This window comes from Leucopleurus acutus (assembly GCF_964270905.1).
Source record: "Leucopleurus acutus genome assembly, chromosome: 15".
Classification (NCBI taxonomy): domain Eukaryota; kingdom Metazoa; phylum Chordata; class Mammalia; order Artiodactyla; family Delphinidae; genus Leucopleurus; species Leucopleurus acutus.
This window is the reverse complement of record NC_139157.1, coordinates 43036413-43060101: the sequence shown is the minus strand read 5'-3', so window position 1 is coordinate 43060101 and position 23689 is coordinate 43036413. Positions and strand designations below refer to the sequence as shown.

At 39.6% G+C, this 23689-nt stretch overlaps 1 protein-coding gene across 1 annotated transcript in view; it reads right to left on the bottom strand.

Annotated features, from left to right (window-relative positions):
* Window positions 1-1904: 1904 nt before the first annotated feature.
* Window positions 1905-23689, bottom strand: part of ROS1 (ROS proto-oncogene 1, receptor tyrosine kinase) — a gene marked incomplete at both ends in the record, with an annotated part of 112468 nt that continues 90683 nt past the window's right edge. Inside the window, 5 exons of the mRNA XM_082855556.1 lie at window positions 1905-2215; window positions 9833-9996; window positions 18155-18289; window positions 19320-19523; window positions 19741-19838. Of these exons, the coding sequence (XP_082711682.1) occupies window positions 1905-2215; window positions 9833-9996; window positions 18155-18289; window positions 19320-19523; window positions 19741-19838 (912 nt within the window). The remainder of the gene's footprint in view (window positions 2216-9832; window positions 9997-18154; window positions 18290-19319; window positions 19524-19740; window positions 19839-23689) is intronic.

The following is a 23689-nucleotide window of genomic DNA, read 5'->3' as shown; positions in this document are numbered from 1 at the left end:
CATTGCTGCATTTCTAGTGCTTGGAACAGAATGTGGCATGTAGTAACTATGTGTTGAATAAATTATTAAAGGATTGAATCAATAAATGTAAATACAGGGCGGGGGAAAGGCTATGGAGATAAGTCACAGAATCCCTGGGAGGGCTTGAGAACCCAACTCAGAGGCTATGGAAGAGGGAGCCCGGCCAGAAGCAGACAGCAGAACCAGGCCAGTCTGGCCTCCCCAGCTGCCAGAGGCACCAGGCTCCAGACTTGCTCTGCAGACTCTCCAGGCCCTGGACACTGCATGCTGGGAGCTAGACCAACTGCAATTGCCACCGTCACCAGGGACGACTCACTGCGGTTCCTATTTCTTTGCTTCCTTCGCTCTCAATTAGAAGCCTGTGGTGGCTGTGTCTGAGTGGTAGGGGCTAGGGTCACTTGCCTGCCTTCTTACTGTGAGAAATCTCAGGGAAGCAAATGGAGCATAGCTTCCACTCGGAATATAATGGTAGAGGAATTCCCCAACACAGGAAGGGGCATCATATGCTGGGCTAACAAAAAGAATGATCAGTGTCCATTAGAAAGTCAAAAGATCAGAGGGAAAATATTCTGCCTTGTTCAGTGAGATGACAGATGTGGCAGAGTGGCCATAAATCCTGGACCTTTACTTGAGGGCTGTTCACCACAGAATTGACACATTGACCTCCCTGTGTTCCTCATCATACAGCCTATCATCTGTGCAGGTTCTCGGGCAGTAGGCAGATTTTAAAATGAACTAAATGATCCAAGGTGAAAACATACGTGTTCCTCTTCCACAGTAGTTTTTAGCAAATGTTATGATCAAAGTGTTCTTTATAGCTCGTGAACATCCTGTATACTGCAACTAAGTAACACACAATACTTTCATTGGTGTTGCTATTAGAGCATTTGAGGCTTTCAGATTTAAATGGGTAACTGCAAAAATACGACTGTCTTTAAATCAGAGTGTTTCTCTGCAGCAATTTTTTAATTGCTCTCATTTAGGTGCTCTCATTTAATTTTTAATAGTTCTCATTTAGGTGTTTATTATTTTGTGTGGTTGCTAAAAATCACACAGCTTGAATTAACGTTATATAATCATTTATGTTTAATTTTAAGGACACTTGGGTAGTAAATGTAATCCTAAGTATGTTATGTATAAAAGATATGGCAAACAAAAACCATCTTTATATTAGCTAATTTCTGTAACAGCACACAAGTCACAGAGTGATTTTTATATGACCCAAAGATCGTGGAATGCTAAAGTTTAGAACGTAGAGACCTTCATAGTCCTGTTGTCATTATGACTGAAGCTACTGTTCCAAGTCTCCAAAATACAAAGTATTTTAGAGTCGTCATTAAGGACAATATTGTAGTAATAGCTTTCCCAATGACTTCTCATGTCATAGGTGCTAGTTCCTTCTGCATGTGTAGAGTTATTTAGTCACTTCCTTTGTCCCTTTTGGGATAATCTGTAGTTCATTTGGCCCCTTGAGCACACTTCTCATCCTCCTCCTTCAGGTCCCTAAACATAAGTGTTGAGTCTTTAACCATCTAACTAAGATGTTTCTCTTACAGCCCAGACTGAAGGGTGGGCAGTGGCCTAAGGGACCTCGGGGTGAGGAATCACAGTTTCATTTCCAGACTCATAAGTCTTTCTAAGCTTTCCCAAATGCTCAGAGGTTCACCTCAGAATCCTGCTGAAGGTTAGAGAGTTGGTATGGGATTGTCACAACTAAAACCAAATGGCTCTTGGGGCCAAGATGAGAACTCAGGAACTTCCCTGTGTTAATGCAGAGTCATAGACCACCACCCACAACATGTATCATTCTACTAGGCTTTCTTTCAGCCACTACTTAATGGGAGGAGTGTTCCTCTCAGCTCTGCATTTCCCAAACAGAGCTATTAATCAGACCCATCTCCACATCCACTGTGAGTGAGACAGGCATAGTTCAGGCCCTCGGGCTTGCCAGGAGGGCAGTAAGCCACTTGTTTTTCTTGGCAGATGTCTTTGTCTGCATGTGATTCCTTCTCTTCTTTCCTCAGACCACAAGATTCAGATGCCTTGGAGCTTAGAGGACCCTCAGAATTTGCTTCACCTTGTCTGCATTCCGTAGCCAGTATCACATAGTTTAACCCTTCTTGGTTCTTGGTTTCCAGTAAAGCAGGTGACATAACGTCATCTGAATTCAAACAAATCATATGACCATCTTCATCTGTGAAAAAAAATACAAAAGTTATTCTAGCATCTGTTTGGTTTCCTTTATCTGTACTATCCAGGCTGTATGAGAATTAGAACAACCCCAGCCTTACCCGTTGGTTCAGCAAATATTTATGATGACCACTAAGGGAACACAAAAGTCCAAGACATGTTCCCTGTCCTTGACGCTACTGCAGTGTAGTAGGAAAGCAGAAATAGTACCATGGAAGGTCATGTGTGCGTATATAAGAAAGGAATACATAAAGTGATGAGAGCACAGAGGTGATTAACTCTGCCATAACAGGTGAAACAGGTCATGGTCTTTGTGACAGGAATTAAGTGGCCCTAGGGCAGCCCTTTTTGTGTGAAGTGCTTACCCTTTCATCTTGCCACATCAGCTAAAATACCTACCTTTAAAGATGTATTTCTTTAGATAAAGTAATTTAATCATTTATTAAGCTAATATCTATTGCATGCCTACTGCACACCAGGCTGTGTCCTAGGTATTGATGATACAGCAGTGAACAAAACACATTTGTTGCTATTTGGGGTTTACATTCTAATGGGGAGAGACAGACAATAAACTAGTGCAAAACTAAATTTATGTTGGGTGGTGATAAGCACTGATATGAAATATAATAATAATAATTGTTATTAATACTTACAGAGTACTTACTACGTACCAGGCACTGTTCTAAGCGAAATGCATATATTAACTCATTCTCCTGTTAAGTCAGTATTGGCACTATCTCCATTTAACAGATGAGGAGATTGAGGACAGAGGAGTTTAACAATTTTCCCAAGGTCACACAACTAGAATTTGAACCTAAACTGTCTGGCTCTAGTCTGTGTCCTCATGTTCACCTCCCTGAGGGGAGAGTGGAGCTGCCGTGCTGTGTGACAGGAAGGTGGTGGGCAGTGTGCCCTGCAGGAGTCCTTGAGAGGCACTGACTCCAGACACACATGTTTGTGAGGTGGGCCTGGCAATAGAAAGATGGGCAGCCAGAGGGTAGTTTGACCTTCTTCACAATTGTGCTCATATTATTTTGTCTTTCTCTACTTAGAAGCTGACCTTCTTACTTAGAAAAGTATAAGAATTCTTGTTGAAACCTAATTGCAGGGTTTCTGAAACATTCCGCAAAATTCTAGGGAGTCAACAAGATAAATATGCAAATGTATATTGTGGGAATTATTTGCTTTGTAACAATGCTTTCCAATCTCTGGGTGTTACTACCTGGATGAAAAATTTACAGTCAGAAATATTACTGTCCTTTCATACAGCATCACGTTTTACTAATCAGAAACATTCCAGTCAATAGATGCAGGTCCTTCCCTTTCTCCTCCTCCTACTTCCAGCACAAGAGCATCCAAATGTGTGGGTGAGGCCTGCCGGGCTGCCAAGCTTCTGTGCTTGGCCCTGACCTACACCCAGGCTGGATTTATTTAAATTGAAATATGGGGAAAATTTAAATAATTTCAAAGGACTAAGGGAAGCACCATTGCATCTATTACTCCCTGATGGAATTTAACGGATCTACCTATGACCAAGTTCCAAGCCTGAACTACAAAGCCTATTTTATTAAAGAAGCATGTGAATCACTGTCCTTGCTCTGTCTTCTTAGGTGTTTATTTCATTTTCAGACACTCCCCCACTGCTGAAGAACAAGAAGCCCGAGCTACAGGCTCACAGCTTCTTGGGCATCACCCCATATTCCTCTTCATTGTTCAAACATCATTCTAGTATATTTCAAATCACACAAATAGTCAGATAGTGTTGTAAAATATCTCCCCCACAGAAATAAGTTTATCAGATGTCAGGTTTGGTTAGTGCCTAAGTGCTGAATATCTATGGAAGGATCCAACTGTTATGATTATTGTCAATATGTACTTATAGCCATTGAGAAACTCATAAGAATAACTTGCTATGCATGATAATAGCAATAGAAAATATCAAAAAATGATAGCAAGAAATAGGATATTTAACTTTAAATTGCCCGGCAGCCCAGATTACTGAGGAAACTAGGATGATATTCCTGAAGGGCTTAAAGAAATCAGGCTAAAGGAGTTTAGAATTTCAACAAAAATGTACACCTACAATATAGGTATAGCTACTCATGTTATCAGCTGCTTCACTGCCGTACATTTAGTCCATTAAATAGCATATTGGGAAACTTTCTACTGAAACATGATTTAATTTTTTGCCTATATTGAGTTATTTGGAAAAAAACCTTTTACATAAGGCAAATAAATTCTTTTTACAAATTCTAGTGCAACATGTCAAAGAAAAATCATTAGCTAACTATTCCATTTGTTCATAGTACTTAGGGCAATATTTAGTAACTCGACCCTGGCAAGCTTTCAGCAATTAGTACATTTTCTTATTGCATAATTATGAGAGATGGGGCAGGTTGTTTATTTTGGTTTAAAAACTACTGTATAGAAAACCTGCAGGTCCTTAAAGCAGAGAGAGATCCTGAGCAAAGATGGCATGCACTTGGCAACCCTTGGTTTAAGAGGGAAATATTAAAATAAAGACTTCCAAGTAAGACAGGATATTTACAGATAAGACATATGCTGGCTGACTGGCTATGTTTAGAACAGCAGAAGAGCATTTAGATTTGTTTCCTGTGGAACTCTCTGGGACTGATGAGGTGATGTTTACACAAATGTTTGGATGAAGTCACTGGGATATTTTTACTAGATCCCCAGATATGTTACTAATCTTCTCTCTCTATCCCCTCTCCACCCCATTAGGTCAGTAGGACCATAGCATAGGCATGGTATTATTGCTCCCTGAAATCCTAATGCCTTTTTTTTTTTTTCAAAAAAGTCCTCCCAGTGGCTTTCCTCTCTTCTTACATACCTCCGACAATAACAAAGAAGACTTCTTACAGTTTTGTTAAATATGCCCACCAGTCTGCAAAGCAGCAAACTATTATTAAATGCATTCTCTTTTACTTAAAAGGTAATTAAGTTTAGGCTTGCCTTGAAGAGACTGTTCCATGATTTCTATCCTTTGCAAATATGCAAACTCTGCTTTTCATTCTATTTCTTCTCTCTTCTCTGCCACTTTTTTTTTTTTTTTTTTTTTTTTTTTGTGGTACGCGGGCCTATCACTGTTGTGGCCTCTCCCGTTGCGGAGCACAGGCTCCGGACGCACAGGCTCAGCAGCCATGGCTCATGGGTCCAGCCACTCTGTGGCATGTGGGATCTTCCCGGACCGGGGAACGAACCCGTGTCCCCCACATCGGCAGGCGGACTCTCAACCACTGCGCCACCAGGGAAGCCCTTCTCTGCCACTTTTGTTCAGTCACATCGAATTATCAAAATTTTTGGTGATCCCTGTATCTCTTTCTATTCCTTATCATCAGGATTTACATTCATTGTAAATCTCAGAATGTGAATTTCTCTTGTACCAAAATTCTATATCTGTCACGGCACAGAACTACTTGTTTCTATCTAAATTATCAGAGTTTGATTATATTCCCTGTTAACCTCTTCCTGCATCCTTATTCTGCCTCATTATGTCTGCTTCTCTATTTTTTTAAATATTATTTAGAATTTTAATTCAGTCTTTCAACAACTTAGCACCTAAATAAATCAGCATACCAAAGAAAACAAAGTGGGGAGAGTGTGGGAGCAGTTTTCTAACCATAGCCACGTCTCTGTGAAGGATGAGAGCAAAGGCTCTAGAATAGAGTCCTACTCCAGCCCCATTCAGCAGGATGACCATGGGCAAGTTACTAACCTCAATCTTTTCAGCTGTAAAATGGTAATATTATAATGCCCACTTCATAGGGCTATTGTGAGGATTTAATGAGTTAAATTTATATAGCACAAGTGATATATAAAAGAGTGCTAAAATAAAGTTAACTAATACTGCAATTAAAAGCCATTCACAAAAAGAGTTTTGTTCTCTATATGTACTGTTACCTCGGTCTCATAGATGAACTAGGTAATGCTATATGGTGAAAGGATTTTCTTAAGGGTTCATGGAGACTTCTGGTAGACCCTAAGGTAAAACTAAGCTCTCAGGCCCTCTAACACCCATTATGACAGCCTCCGTAATTTTTATATAAAATGTCTGTACTCATTAGAAGGAAAGGCTTCCGTGAGCAAGGAGTTGAATTTTAAAATATAACATAAGTCAACTGTAAATTCCTCGCAACCCTATGGAACTCTTTATCTCTGCAGCATTTGACCACTCTCAAGTCTGTGAGCCTCTCTCCTTTGGATTTCCATGACAGCCTTCCTCTTCCCTTTCTGACTTCTCCTCTCAGTGCCCATCATCTTTCTTTGTCAGTCCCTCATATATTGGCCGTTTTCTGGGTCCCATCCACTGTTTACTTCTCTTCTAATTCTATACACTTCAATTGAATAACCTCAATTACACCCTTGACTTCAACTACCTGTATTTCCAACTGAATGCTGGGCTTCTTCATTTCTCCCACATTCAGCTCAAACCAAACATGCGTAAAGCTGTTCCTCCTCCTGTGCCCCCGCCTTTGGGAAGAGCATGGCTTTGCACCTAGTTTCTCAAATCACTGGGATTCACTATCGTCTCCTCTCTCTTCTTCACCCAATTAGATGCCAAATCCTCTAGCATCTACCCCTGTGGTAAGTCTGGTTTCCATATCCTTCTTTCTATACCTGTCACCATTCATTATTTCAGCTTTCATTAATTTTCATTTCTTATGTGATTAGTGTGACCACCGTTCCTCCAGTTTCATCACTTGCCATTTCCCACCGTCAGGTGTGATAAACTACCTGCAGTTCTGTGAACCCCCATTCTCTATTATTCCCTGACTTTCTACATACTGCTCCTTCCATCCTGAGATACCTTCTTCTCACCCCTCTGTAGGACTCAGTTTAGGATTAACCTCTCAGTGGCTTTTATTGACTCTCCCTCTGCCATACAGTGTAGGTTTGGCATGCTGCCGCAGGACTCCCACAGAACATGAATTCCCTCTCAATGGCAACAGAATGCCTCCTGGCTTCTGGCAGAAGATGTAGTTTAAAATCATCTGCTCACCAAATCTTCGAAAATAAGCTCATTTGTTAAAAAAAAGAAAAATGGTGGAGAACTGACCAGAGAATCTACATCTCACTCATTCCTCTAGACTACCAGCCAGTGTGTATGTATACAAACATACACAAATGAACACATCTGTAAATAGTTGTATATGCATATAAAATATCTGGAAGTATATAATCAAATCACAAACAATGGCTAGCACGGGGAGTAAGGACAGGGAAGAAGTAAGAGACTAACTTTTTATGCTGCTTAGATACTTTTATATGTTTTTTAAACAATAAACATAAATTACTTTTCTAATAAAGATCTTTAAATACAGTTATAAAAATAATATAGCAAGAACTATTACAGAGATTAATTACTAGTAAAGTTAGAAGAAAAATTGGAAAGGATCAGGAGTCACTTTTTTGATGGATTGTAAAATAACATAAAAATTCTTTTTTAAACCTTTAAGAAGATGATGATTGTGTTTCATTTTATAAAGGCCACAAAAATGATATTCACAAGAAAATCTGAATCAGAGGCTTAGTAGTTAAGCTTTGCCTTCTAGAGATCAGAGCAGTGATTTAGTAAGGAGATCATGCTTTCAGTGCCCAGTAAGCAAAACCATGTTCTGCTTGCCTTTCAAACATCTCTGCAATCAACTCAACCCACTTACTGCCATTCATCTACCTCAGGAACAAAAGATTTCATTTTACATATTGGCAAACCACCCCAGATTGTTGTTCCTCTAAAGTTTCCATATGTGAAGTTACAACCAATAAGAACCAGGCCAAGCAGGGGCAGATTCATATGGCTTGAGCAAAACAGTATTATTCAGTAGTGGACTGGTGACACTCACCTTTCCTGTGGATAGAGACACAGTCCTATGACAAGGACAACTTTTAAAATCACCAGTAGAAGAACAGCTCACTACTAAACATTACACACAAGATTAAAGAAACTGACTCTATAGTTTCTCAAGGGAAAGAAATATTCTTGCCTCTTCTTTTTCTTTAAAGCATCCCAATGGTACACATTAAATTCAGGTGCTTACCACTATACTAGGCCTTGCACAAAAGTCAACAGGTATCTGTTGAAATAATTTTTTAAATTTTCTCAAAAATTCATTCAAAGGAATACATTAAGCAAACGTTTAGAAAACGAGAAGGATTTTATTGTATGCAGAACGGCTTATAGATATGTTTTTTCTTAACCTGGGTGATCTTCACACAGTCAGGTATACGTATAGAACCCTCTAGAAAAATGGGGTTGCCTTGCAGTTATAACTTGTAAGGGCCCAACCATTGGCACTCCTAGAATCAGCTCGGTTCCATGATGAGAAGGCAGGTAGAGCCAATGTGAGATTATTAACAAGGCTTATTCTGTTAAGGATCAGGACGCATGCTCAAAGCAAGCACAGCCCTTTCCAATCTGTCACTTAGCTGTTTGTGTTAAAGAAGTCTCATGATCAGAGTCTTACCTCCATTCATGTCATGGATCCAAAGTTACTCAAAATGTATAGTCAGAAACACAGCAAACAAGACAAGCAGATATTCGTCCTTGGGCTTCGTATTTTTCCCTGCCATTATTAGTCAAGTGCATCACTCACAGTGAAGGTCTCACTGTAGAGAGATGACTCCAGGGCAACCATCAGCCATTGTGTAATCAATCAGTGCAGAGACGGAGAGTCTTAATTTCTGAGGGATTCTGAGTCATGGTCAATCTTGCCAGGTTTATTTCTAAGCAAGAATGTTTGCATTTGAAAAAAAACAAAGGGTCCTATGAACTTTTAATAATGGGATGAAGTTTAAGAGCAGCTGGAAAGGATCGTTTTAAAATTTATTTTTCTGCAGCCAATTAGGCAAATGTATTGTAAATCTGATTTTGGAAATGAATTAAGTGACTACTGTGTTTTAATACCAAAATACTGTAATAGAATCACAGTAGACCTTAGCAAGGTGTGACCCACTACAATAATCATAGCAAACTAAGTAGCAGTTAAAAGCACCAGATTAGACATATACATAGCAACATGGATGACTCTTAAAAACACAGTACTTAATGAAAAAGAAAGAAAAGAAGCATTACATAACACGATAGTATCCATGCATACAATATACAACAAATTAAAAGATACACATTAAAGACATTAGTATGGCTGCCTGGCAGGTGGAGGGAGGAAATAGAACAGGAGAGGAATATGGAGATAAAGGGACTAAACAAACAAATGAAAGAGAAGTCTTGCATAGACCAGTGACGATAATGTACCATCAACTATAATTAACTCAACTCTGCCACTGAGGTGCAAACTGGCATGAGGGGTGGAGGGCGGAGAGAACAGGCCTCATGAAAATATAGTCTAACATGTTAATTCTCATCCTTACTATCTGAAATTATAAATCCAGGGGCCATACCATTATTCTTTTTTTTTAATTTAATGAACGAATCAAAATTATTTTCAAAGAGGAGTACAATAAATACTTGATTATGAGGATGGTGCCAGTATATTATTCTTCTTACGCACTGTAAGATGTCTTCCACGTACATCCCATTTTAACCTTATTCAGTTCACACTGTAGAGAAAACCCAAAAATTCTGAAGAAGAATCAAACTTACCTTCAAAGGCTTCATTTATGACTCCACTGGGGTTTGTTTCTCCTCTGCACTGAGAAATACTATTTAAGGAAAAATTTCTGAATAACTGAAGCTGTTCTTGAATTTTATGGAAAGTAGGTCTTTGGTCAGGTTCTTGAGCCCAGCACTGGGTCATTAAATTCCACCTGGATATGTGGGTAAGGACACAAAGTAAATAGTGATTGGATATGACTAGGTACCCATTACTGATAACCCAGGTAAGGTCATTTCAGAAGGAAAAGAATTTGGGGTATTGCCAGTTTCCCGTAATTAATGTAACTGAACTAGAACAAAAGCTTTTGTTTCTTATATAATAGTGGCTGGCAGTATAACTACGTTTATTAGAAAACATCTTCCTTCTGAAAAGCTGACATTCAACAGTTATTAATCTAAATAAATAGATAGTAAATAGATGGTTGGAAAATGTTTACTGAACCCATTAGGAAACTAACAGCTATAAAAATTACTGAAGAAGCTGAGATTAAATTTTACATTCATACACTGATATCTGAAACAAAATCTAAGATTTACTCCAAGCCACACAGATATTTAGTGGCAGAACCAGAGGTAGAAATCAGATCCAATTCTAATGTTTTTACTCTTCATTACACTGCCAGGTTCATTAAGAGACTCAGTTCTCCTAGACATAGATAGCTGGTTGAACATTCTCTTTTCCTTAATGGTTGTCTAAGAAATGTCTGTGCAGAATTCTTGACTAATGTTCATTCGTTCATTCAGCAGATTTGTTGGACACTTACTATATATGAGCAGTATATCAAGAGCAAGAGATGTGACAGTGTGACTCCTGTCCTCATACGATATATATAGCAAACGTAAGAGGGAGACAGAATTTATCCACTACAACTCATAGGAGCAGGGGGAAAATGTAGCTCTTTTATAGTTCTGTAACTAATTCTCAAAGCCCCACCTAGTAGAAGAAAATTAGTACAATGCCATTTATAACCTAGCCCATTCCAATATTTTAAACCACCCTTTTTAGGTAATCCTCAGTCTTTTATGGATAATAACTCAGTCTCTCTTATCTTTAGGCTATTCCTACTCCCTCTGTCTTCCTCTCCAAGGTGGTACCAGGATTTATGTTGGGTGAAAGTCTTTTGTGAGTTGTACTGGCACAGTGAAGGATCCTTTGGACCCCACTGTGCCCTCCTTCTCTAGTCTCAGAATGGAATGATGAGGAATTCCATAAGGAGTGACTGGTCTGGTCCATCCTGCAGGCATCGGCTGCTCTCTGCAGTCTATGATCCCTTTAACCTGTTCTTTTGGCCCTTCTCCCTGAACTGGTCCCCCCTTTTCTCTCTCTAGCTGCAGGCCTCTGAGACGGCATCATGTCCCATATCTGCTGACAAGGCCCAGGAAATCCCTTCCTGTTTCTGTTGCAGGCCCGAGGATGCTCCTCGGCTGAATCTCCAGCCTTCAACAAAATGTTCACTCTACACAGGAAACAAAGGAGGCTTAGAAGGGCAAGCTACATGTTCCCTGTCTGGACATGCCATCCTACCCTGTGCATGATGCTGGGTGTCCATGTCAATGTGGGGGATCTCCTGCTCAGTGATCTCCTTGCCATCCTGCCAAATTGGGAGGAGTGGGCAGTTGCTCCCTGTGCTTAATGTCACCCACACCTAATCTAACTGAGGCCTACAGAGGTTTCGAGACCCAAATATCCAACATCTTCATCCTCCTACCTCTGTCTGTTAAGTTCTCTTCTTCCTACACTTGCCCGGGGCTTAGAAGGAGTTGAGTTTCTCTTCAATTCCTCTTTTTTTATTAGACTATCCTTATATAGAATTATAGGTTTAGTTGCTCACACCTGGCATTTAGCAAGCTAACAAGGAGCTAAAGGAGTCTGTTGGGTGGGCTAAAAGGTTCGTTTGTTTTTCTCCGTAAGGTGGCTCTAGTAGCACTTAGTTGTCTTTAACTTCATTCAAAACAATTTTGTTAGATTGTATGTGACAGCTGTCACGTCAGCGTGCATTATAAAAATCTTATCAAAATTGGTGTAGCCATTTCAATATTGAAGGTGGAAGGAAAAAAAGCAACATTTTCAGCATATTATGCGTTATTATTTCAAGAAAGGTAAAAATGCAACCGAAACGCAAAAAAAGACTTGTGCAATGCATGAAGAAGGTGCTGTGACTGATCGAATGTGCCCAAAGTGCTTTGTAAAGTTTCGTGCTGGAGATTTCTCGCTGGAGGATGCTTCCAGGGTCGGGTCGACCAGTTGAAGTTGATAGTTATCGAATCGAGACATTAATTGAGAATAGTCGACGTTATACCACACGGGAGATAGCTGACATACTCAAAATGTCCAAATCAAGTGCTGAAAATCATTTGCCACAGCTTGCTTATGTTAATCGCTTTTATGTTTGGGTTCCACGTAAGTTAAGCAAGAAAAACCTTCTTGATGGTGTTTCCTCATGCAATTCTCTCCTTAAACGTAACAAAAACATTCCGTTTTTAAAACATTGTGATGGGTGATGAAAAGTGGATACTGTACAATAACGTGGAATGGAAGAGATCGTGGGGCAAGCGAAATAAACCACCACCAACCACACCAAAGGCTGGTCTTCAAAGAAGGTTATGTATATATGGTGGGATTGGAAGGGAATCCTGTATTAAGAACTCCTTCTGGAAAACCAAACGATTAATTCCAACAAGTACTGCTACCAGTTAGACCAGCTGAAAGCAGCACTCGACAAAAAGCGTCCAGAATTAGTCAACAGAAAATGCATAATCTTCCATCAGGTTAACGAAAGAGCGCATGTTTCTTTGATGACCAGGCAAAAACTGTTACAGCTTGGCTGGGAAGTTCTGATTCATCTGCTGTATTCACCAGACATTGTGCCTTCAGATTTCCATTTATTTTGGTCTTTACAAAATTCTCTTAATGGAAAATATTTCAATTCCCTGGAAGACTGTAAAAGACACCTGGAACAGTTCTCTGCTCAAAAAGATAAGTTTTGGGAAGATGGAATTATTAAGTTGCCTGAAAAATGGCAGAAGGTAGTGGAATAAGAGGGTGAATACAGTGTTCAATAAAGTTCTTGGTAAAAATGAAAAATGTGTCTGTTATTTTTACTTAAAAATCAAAGACACTTTTTAGCCAGCCCAACAGATAACCCTCTCTCTCCTCCAAGCTTCATTTCCAAGTCTACTGACTCACTAAAAAGGTCAAGTACCTGTTCTTTTTTTTACTTTCTGGATCTAGAAGGCCGATTGGGGGCAGAGAGAGAAAGACTGCTAAAGAAACATAAACTGGGAAGTATTTAAAAATATTAGTACTACCATATCAACAGAAAAATATACAATTACAACTTATAAGTTCTAAAAAAAGTATTAAAGAAAACAGATGTGAGCTCTAATAAGAGATGGAACATTGTTGGCAAATTGCTTATAGAAGGACCCTCTGCAGAGGCGATGTTTAAGCCAATGAACTCTGTAGGAAAATAAGATGCTAGTCATGGGGACTGGGTGGGGATGGAAGTCAGGCAACACACTAGAAGAGGCAAAAGCATGTGTAAATTCCTAAATTGGGAAAGAGCTTGGCACATTTTAGAATGTGAAGGAAAGCCAGTGTGGCTGTAGAGCAGTCATTGAGGGGAGAGTATAAAAGATGAGGTCAGAGAGCTGAGGATCAACCAGATCAAGGGCCAGGCTAGGTGCTGGGTTTTATGGCACTGCAATGGAAGCTGTCCAGGGTTTTTAAGTGGGCATGACCTTTACATCTTTAAAGGATGACTCTAGTTGATATATGTGGAGAATTGATTGTAGAGGGGCAAGTTGAAAGCAAGGAAGTTGTGTTTTTTTTAACATCTTTATTGGGGTATAATTCCTTTACAATGGTGTGTTAGTTGCTACTGTATAACGAAGTGCATCAGCTATACAGATACACATATCCCCACATCTCCTCCCTCTTGCGTCTCCCTTCCACCCTCCGTATCCCACCCCTCTAGGTGGTCACAAAGCACTGAGCTGATCTCCGTGTGCTATATGGCTGCTTCCCACTAGCTATCTATTTCACATTTGGTAGTGAATACATGTCCAGTAAGCTGGGACGAAGCGAAGGAAGTTATTGAAGACTAGGTGAGAGATAATGGTGTTAGACTAAGACAATGACAGTGGAGCGGGAGTAAGAAAATATTCAATTGCTAGGTGACAATGACGCAGAAATCATCATAGGCATTGTATTTAAAATAGCTGTATCTGTATATGGCATGCAGACTCCACTTCCATCTCTTTCATTCTTGCAAGCACCTCAGGTCAGAGTTAATACTCAATATCAGAGTATCATGGAGAAACCTAATATTGGTCTGTTTTTCAGTATTGATCTGATGACTTTTCATATATATTACAAGGAATTTACATTCTGGATATGGAGTGCCAAACTTGGCTTTATTTTTTAAAGATTAGAATCATCGCTAAGAACCTAATCTTTTACATATTTCTTTATAATCTGTGACATTTAGAAACAGGGATGACAGAGAACTCAGTGAAAGACAATTCGATTCTGAAATAACATCGTGTAACTGATATTCGATCATGGAGTTTAAACCAGTAGTTAAAGTAGAATCTTGATGGGAATCTTAAGGTTGTCCTAAGAGGTGAGAGGAGAAAGTGAAGTGTAACTTGCCACAGGGAGCCTATCCCTTCTAAAAAGAAAGTTGAGATTCTGAGATACTGCCAGAGGATACATTGAATCTCTCAAGACTTGTCATATTTCAATTATGAAGTTTCTAGTTTATTTATTCATATCCCACCTCATTCTACAAAGTATTCAAGACACTTAATGGAGATGATTTAGTGAGAAGGAAGGAGCGAGAGGAGGACGGAGGGAGAGGGGAGAGAAGCCATCCATACAGTCGCCCCTTTGCCACTCTGTACTTCACCCACTCACACTCCCCTCCAAAAGTTTAATCTGTGCAAGTTATTTAATCAGATATTCCTAATTTTCATCTATGGAGGCTTTAATTTACATTGAGTCCATCATTACTCTTAACTCTCTGATGGCAAAAACAATTGACCTGATGGTATTTAAAACCTTTCTCTCCCACTATCCAGGGCCAAATGAGCACTGGATTGCCCTAGATTAAGAAAAGAGGAGCTCTATAAAGCAGTAGTCATTTAAAAGTAAAGAGTAAAACTTGTGCTCTTAAACAGCATTAAGGTGACAATGGAATAAATGACTAGGCTTTTAAAATTTTATCAATCCTAAAAAATGCATTTCTTACATCTTTCAGGTAAATTAACAACAACTGTACCTTTGGCATAGGGGTCTTTCCTTACAAATACATACTTGTCACAATTCAGTATCATGCATTAAATACTTGTACCAAGTTATAGTTACAAATATTCAAGCATATTAGTCTAAATAAACTGACAGCTCCTTCACTTTTATTAAAATTTACCTGGGCTGGTTGTTCTACCTCTAAACAGATACTCACACACTATACTTGAAATGTCTCATTTAGCTAAGTGTTCCGGTTCAAATTCTTCCACTCACTATGCCAACCCCTTTACTCCTCTTTGCTTCAGTTTTTTCCACAATAGCACAACCTCATTAACCATGTTCATTAATAGTCTCTATGAGTAAAATCCTTGGATTCGTAAGGCAATTGAAATTCAACAGTTGAAAACTCCATGGCATCTTTCAGTATTAAGGGGATGAGTTTCTATAAGTATTTAAGCACAGCACATAAAATACAGATTTTAAAATACCCAATCCCGGAAAGACCCAGTTAGCATCAATTAACGTCTATTCTTAAGGGGTAAAAATAAGGTGGTGAGCCTCCATGTTCTCCCATTGTCGCCTCCGTCATTTGAGAGACTCTCCAGTAATTTCAGTTGCCCCCGTGATACCTGTGAAAGAGCTCTCTCACTTGATGTAGATTGCCCTTTGATCCCGTTTATTCTTGAGAGTGCTATGGTTGTTGTGCAAACTAAAAGCTGAAGAGAATGTTGAGGGCTGGGCTTTGCACCGTACATCCCAGGCTATGGGAAGAAGGGCAGGAATGCTCTGAACTCTCACATTCCATTAATAGCTAGCCATCTATGGACTCACCTGACCCAGAGTGCATCCAGGTGCTGAGTATTTAAGCAGTGAATAGAAGGTGCAGCCTGGCTCAGCACAGACTTTCAACCCTCTAAGCTGGGCCTATGATCTCCGAGAACTGCTTCAAATAAAAATCAGTTCCCTCTGTACTCTAAGGAGAGTAGTTAATCTTTATCGTGACAACTTAAGGCCGTGGACAGATTGAATGGCATCGCTGAGAGCTCCGTTTCCTTAGCACAGCTTGTCTTCCTGGTTGGCCATGGGTCGTTAACCCTTCCTAGGGATCTGGAGCGTGCAGCCCTTAGAGGGCTTGGAGCATTGTTCACTTTTTAATTACTGATGTTCAAATGAACTTCAAAATCAGCAATGGAAATTTTAGCTTCAAGGAAACTCTATTTTTATACAATTAGAGCAATAATGTATCCAACTGAATAATTATTCAAGGTAAAATTATATAGAATATTATCTTTTTCCACTTATAATCAGGAATATTTTTCTAGAACTTTTCTAGCACTCCTTCTTTCTCCTCCTTCTAATTGAATTTTTGGATACCTTTGGATAGAGCAAAGTTCAACATACCCGCATTTTTCTTCTCCACAATAGGGCAGTTAATTATCCACCTCCCTCTTCCCCAAACAAAATAAATGAACACATAAGTCAAAACGTATAATTCAGTGACTGATTCCTAGAGTGCCTATCCAAAAAAAGAGCCTAATTATGATGAGGTACATTACCCTCTAGAGGGGAAGATATGCCAAATAGAATTCTAACAGCACAAGGAAAATTTCGTGCAACTGAAATTTGGGAGAAATTTTCTGAGTGGTCAATAGATGTGTAAGAGATGCAAAACAGTGATTAGTTTGCTAACTATTTAATTAAAATGTATTTTATACCTAGGTATGCTGGGTTTTTTTCCTCAAGCCCTAGACTAAAGTTTTTCAAATTTTGTATAACTTTCTTAGTCCTAACTTCTAGAAGTTTTCCCATCTGCCCCAAAAGGATCATGAGTCATACTTTTAGACACTGCCACCAAACTTGTTCAGGTATGTGTATAACTGATCCTTCTGTAAATATCCCAGAGGCTATAAGAACTAAACAGAAACAGACAGTGATTCCAATCTTCTTCTAGCTGGAAGATTTAAATAATACAAAAACATTCACCCATAGAACATCCAGCCAAGGTGCCCAGATCTTAATCATCTTTGGCTCTAGTCTGAATAATCCTCTAAATAACACAGCATAGGCAAGGCAGTGCAATCATGGTGTGTATCCGCATACTGCTAATTCCTTTTGCACTTGTCTGTACCACGCAGTTTAGCACTTTATTACATGTGGGCTTGTTATCCAGCTGCTCCATGTGTGTGTCTTTTCTTTCAAAATACATTCAGAGATGCTGAAGAAGCGTGGCTCCGGTTTAAACACCTCTGTATTCCAAACAGTCCTTAGCATGGTGTAGTGCACACAACAGAGGAGTTTATACTTGTTGATTATATGTTCTTTTAGAAATTTCTTGGGTAAAACACCTCTTAGAAAAAGTGTCAAGACTTGATATTTCTGCCAAGGTTGTTCACAGGAAGGTAGATTAGTACTCAGCAAAATTACTTGGCTTGTTTTTCCTTTATAATTAGATCAAAATCACCTACTGTTCCAAGGATCACAAATCTATTAGAATTCAATAGTTGCCAGGATCAATTTGATAAAGTCACTAATCCTTATGTAGCCACTTCGTGTGAAGTTCATAAATAGATAACAACCTATATAATTTTTAGCAGTGCTATATCCCAATATCAGCTTTATCAACAAAAGCAATCCAACTTTTAAACAATATATTCCTAGTTAATAGAACCTTTTAATATGCAGGTTAAGATGTTAGTCAAATTAGATCTTCCAAAATGAAATGAGTATATATGTGAATACACACACACACACACACACACACGCACACACGCACACATATACACAAAGAGCTTTTATTTATTAGAATTCTCTTAACCTAGAGTATAAACATATTCTGCTGTTCTAGATTTTGCTTCTGAAATGAAATATCATGTATATATATAAATAAAAAGAAACCATCATGTATTTAGTAAATTAAGTGCCACAATAATTTACATTTTACATAAGATATACAAATATATAGATTCAGTTTTTATTTAAAAATACCATACCAATGAGGCATGTGATTGCCTGTGCGCATGTTTTTGTTCTTGGGTACTTATGGAACATGATTAACTTACAGATCATCGGGACAATTTCTCGGTGGCTCCAGTCTCCCTCCTGTTTGCACATAGCTTAAAACATCAAGGTTAGAATGAGCTGGATAAGGCTGATGACCAAGAGTTAAAATTTCCCAAATCAAAATTCCAAAAGACCTAAAGATATTAAAGAGTTTGCTTTAATTATACATATTAGAAGCATCATGTTTACAGTAGTTTTTCCAACATAATTATTCCTGGGGCTATCAGAGTCTACTTTGTGATTGGCATTTTTGGCCCCATAAAAGGCAAATGGGAGACTTAAAAGCAAGTTGACCTCAAGAAAAAGAGAACAAGCAACTGCATACTAGCAACACTTCAAAGGTGATAGGAAGGCTTAGTGGGGGCACAAACACACACACACACACACACAGACACACACACACACACTGCTCCTCTTCCCTGGCTGAATCTGCACTGCAGACCTCCATTACCTATGGCTTTCATAGCTTCATTATGCAAACACACTAGGGGTGAGCAAGAAAGCATTTCACCTTTCTTCCTGAGTTTGAGTGCTAGTAAATGTGGAGAGGGAAGGCATGAATATAAACTGACAACACTGAAGACCGACTTTATTTCATCCCCAGTTTTGCAGAGGTCCAGTCCAGCTTAAAAGTTGTTGGATGAATCTTTACATTTTGAGCAGCTCTAATCAAAAGTTTGGGGTCAACAAGCAAAAATGAGGGGTTCTATTCAAATAATAAAGAGCTCTCCAAACCTCCCTCATGTCCTAATCGTTTTGAGATCCATGATTTAAATTTTGTGTATAAATGGATGACCAAACATCCCAAAATAGTAGGCATTTGGACACATACTTGGACATTAATTCATAGGCACCAATTCCTATTAGTCATAGCCTCTGCACTTGTGGAGAGTAGTGAGCTATCTGAAATAAATGGATCTATTCCACATACACCAGTAAGGTAACGGATCAAAACTAATTGGAAGGAGAGGTATAAACTGTTGAGACCCAAGAATAGCCCTTCCTTGCCCACCAGCTTTCACTTTAGCTTGAGGCAAATCACTTAACCTCTCTGGTCTTATGTTTTCTCACGTAAAAAACAAGACTAGATGACCTTTTAAGATCCCTTCTGGCTCGGGCATTGGATGGTTCTGCCCACGTTTCTCTGGGTCCTGTTAAGCTCACCATACATCAGACTGAGTAGTGAAGATTCCATCCATCAAACTTTCTGGAGCCATCCACCGAACAGGGAGCAGGCCTTCTCCTCTCTTTCTATAGTAATCATTTTTATAGATGTCCCTCGCGAGTCCAAAGTCCCCAATCTTCACTATCCGTGATGGACTAGTATAGTCTTTTACAGAGACAAGGCAATTCCGAGCTGCTAGATCCCTATGGCAGAAGCTATACTTTAATAATAATAATAATAATAAAATTCCAGAGATCAGACAAGTAACACCAGGAGGTCTGTAGAGAAGAGAGATTTTAACAGAAACTATTGCTATTTTGAAGGAATGAAAATGTTAATTATCTTGTATATTCTACCCAAACTACAGGTGATTATTGTGCCAATCTTCATAAGAACTCTTTATCCAGAATGTCACTGTACCTGTGAATGAAGTGCATCTGCTCCAAGTAGACACAGCCTTTTGAAATATCTACACAAAGGTCTACAAGGTCAACCAAGGTGAGTAAAGGACCGTGAAACTGTAAGAAATAAAAGAAAAATTACAGGCACTTTTCCAGTTTGCACAAAATATATATGTATATTTTTGGCCCCATATATATGCATGTACACACACATATATATGACGTTTTAAAGGAATTTTTAGTTATGGTAAAAGAATTCCAACAAAGAGGAAAAGAACTACATTTATATGCTTTCTACCAAAATATACATAAACAAGACTCTCTTTAGTAAGCAGAAGCAATATAGAATCTTTATTGGAAAGATCTCAGGGTGTTAGATCAAACAGACTAGTTTAAAACCTAGTTCTGCTACTTACAAGCTGTGTGAACTTGCTCACATTGCTTAATTCACTAAGCAGTTTTCTCATATGTAAAATGGGAACAATAATACTAACTGTGTCAGATCTGAGATAAGCTATGTAATCTAGCTGGGACATAACAGGCACTTAATAAATAGTAGCTGTTCTCATTAGCAGTAATGATGATAGTTTAATCAGTTTAATTATTGGCCCAATGTCACGCTATAATGTCAGTCATGACAATGGGCTTGTTCTCCATATGGACCCCATAGAAATTGTTAGCAATACTCTATTTCAAGGTCACAGATTACTCCTCTCATCTAAGAGAGCCAGCACAAATATACAGTTGAGCCTGTACTGGCTGCGATGATTTCTACATGAACAAAGCCAGTTGAAGTTTTTATTAGTACCATATGGAAAAAATTCAAAGTTCCTTCCTGGAGGCTCTATTCATATACTGTCTGTCCCTTACCATTTCCCTGCAATTACCCTGTTTCAAGCCTTTATCATCCCTATCTGACGCTTCCCAAACTTCCCATGTCTCCAGCCTCCTGTGCTTTAATTAGCTCACTTTGTTGTGACCCACTGCCTGTAGAGTCTATTACAGATTCCTGAGCACAGCCTCCATGGCAGCCCCAGGCTGCACCAGCCTCTCTTTACATCCATTTATTTTCCATAGATTCTCCTCTCACAATCTGTGCTTTGGTCACACTGGGCCATTTGCAGTTCCTTATACCTGCTCTGCATTTCTCAACCTCTCTTCATTATTCCTTCTATCATTCCTGGAATGCCCTCCGTATTCTTGATTTCCATCCACATCCTTCAATGAGCATCTCAAAGGATTCACAATCTTGAAATCCCTTGATTCCTCATAGACGGGTGCTCTTAAATGCTGTTCCCTCTGACTCCCCTGACAAGCTCATGTCTTGTCCCAAAAAGTAGGAAGAATCCTGAATTCTGGGACTCAACATTGCCATGGTCCCACTCAACCACACCTATGTCTTAAAACTAAACTCAGTCTTACTCCCAAGAATCAATCCCTTGCAGCCCTGTTCAGGTCCATTAGATGTGCGTCTCACAGCCTTGTGTCTGAGTCCCTGCCTTGTGTCTCAGCTGGTTCATTGGTTCCTCTGTGAATGGAATCCTGCTTTGCCCTTGGCAAAACCTACTCTACTCTTGAAGACATTCTTCGCAGAGAATCCTACTCCTGCACTTCAGTCTGGTGGCTAGTGCCCTGTTCCTTGCTGACAGATTTTCAAATGCTGCCTGCCTGTTTGAATCTCTAATTGTAACTTGCTCCTAATAGCCCCTGTGACAACCTATTGGAACATTTCATTACCCCATGTCGGGCCTCCTTAACCCCAGATGCTGCCCTCGGCTACCACCTGTCTTCTCTTGCCAAACCCTCCAGACATATTGAACCTCCATCTCTGTCCATCCCTAGTCAAAGCCTTTTATATAACTCATATCAGTGTAGTTTCAGAAACTGTTCTATCTCGCACCTTGGTTGTGTCCCAAACAGAAGACCTCCTCCGTGAAGCCTTCTCTCATCTCCCCAGTTGGAAATCATCTCTCTCTCCTCTGTGCTTCAGCAGTGTATTCTCTACTCCATTCTAATGGGCCTTCCCTCTTTCTACCTTAAATGATTCATTCATATGTGACTTACCCACCCTACCATGTGGCAGGGCCCTTGAAAGCAAGAGCCACATCCTCCACTGTCGTAAAATAAATACCCGGCAAAAATTTCATGAAGTGAATTGTGTCTGGCTATGTAGTTGTATTATTTTGATAGCTAGGGTTTTTTGTTCACTTTTTCTATCTTACTACAATCTTAGAATATCAAAGCTAAAAGAAGCCGAAAAAGTTTTGGATTCAGGGTTCCATTTTACGATGCAGAAACTGAGTCCTGAAAATGAAGGACCAGACTAAGGTTTATAAACCCAGTTGCAGTCAATCCTTATGCATTCAACGCAACAAAACAGTCTCAGAGTGGGGATGGGGAGAAGGGTGCTTGTAGCACTCTCTGTGGAGAGGCGGCTGGCCCCGTGTGAACTTAGACTGATGGGGGCGAGAGCCCGTGGCCCTCCGCTGTGGACCCCGCACCTTGATTCTGGCACTCAGCACCTAAGGGCACCCTGTCCGATAAGGTCAGGGCAAGAGAGACAATCATGGACGCTGCCTTGGTAGCCAGCAGGAAAGGCAGTGGAAGAACTGAAGTGCACTTGAGAACCAGTCCTCAGAACCACTAGGACACTGGCTGAATAAGAGTAGTTTGGGAAAAGCAGCTCTGTGAGTTCTTTTAGTCCACCTTCATTGTCTCTTCTCTCGCCCACAAAAAACTAAAAAAAAAAAATCTACAGAGGCACTTTCTTGTTAAAGATGAGGAATTGAATTTATGCATTTTAGTTTTATTCTCTCCCCAAACCTTACTAAAATGACATTATAGAGGAAATGTTGTGATCTCAAGAGGATAAACAGATCAGGAGAATAGATAGAGCGCAAGGAAACATTTTTGGAGGAAGGAAAGCAGGTGGAGGTGTGGTCATTTAGCAGAGCCAAGAGAGATGAAAGCTGGCTGCCTGCAGAGGTAGAAGACAAGAATTAAGTGATGTTTTTCACTATAGAACCCCATAAACACTCTGGAATTCGAGGTAGCAAGTATCTCTGAATGCAGGGTTGAGGGGCAGGACTGAAAGCAAGGTGAATATTTAAAAGTTTGTTTTAAGAGCTAAGTAGACCCTAGATCCCCGCCCCACAGCAGCAGCAGGCTTTCCGCTGCTAAACCCACACACACACATACACACACACACACACACACACACACACACACACACACACACATACACACACACACACACACACACAGAACCAGAGCAACTCCAAGTTCAAAGATACCAGTCATACTAAGGCGCTGTGCTAAAAATGGAGAAGGGAATTAAATGAGAATCCTCATCCTGAGAGACCTCCAGCCCTCCTCCCCGACTCGACTCCCTGACTGAGGCTCAGGCGTTTATTGCCCAGGCAGGAGACCAGCAGATTCCTCTCTGGGGAAACTGGCGTATGCCAGGAAAGACATCCAGGTGCTGTCATCAGGCGACCCCAGCGGAACATCAGGGTCCCCCCTGACAACCCAAAGGAAGCTGCCACAGACGTAGGCTCCAATTCTTAGGTCTCCCTATTAAATATGAAGACCAGCCACAAATTACAAAACATTTGAGAAAAGCTTCTCATATTACAAACAGATCCCAGAACAATGAGGCAAAAAGGAAGTCAAGACAATGCAGGAAGCAAATTAACACTTAATAAAAACTATGATTAGTATCCTAGGAAAGATAAAAGAAGACTTTGCATGTATGGAAAAATCAGAATACTATTTTAAGAGGCAGTCAAAATATAAGAATGAGTCTATGGAAAATTAAATTTTTTAATTCTATTAAAAAATTAAGGAAATATACCAGAATTGAGAGCAAAAATACAAAGAGTAGAAAATAAGAGAAAACAGCTAATAAAAGAAAAGGATACAACAAAGGTGACCATTATCCAACTACTAGGATTTCTAGAACAAGGAAA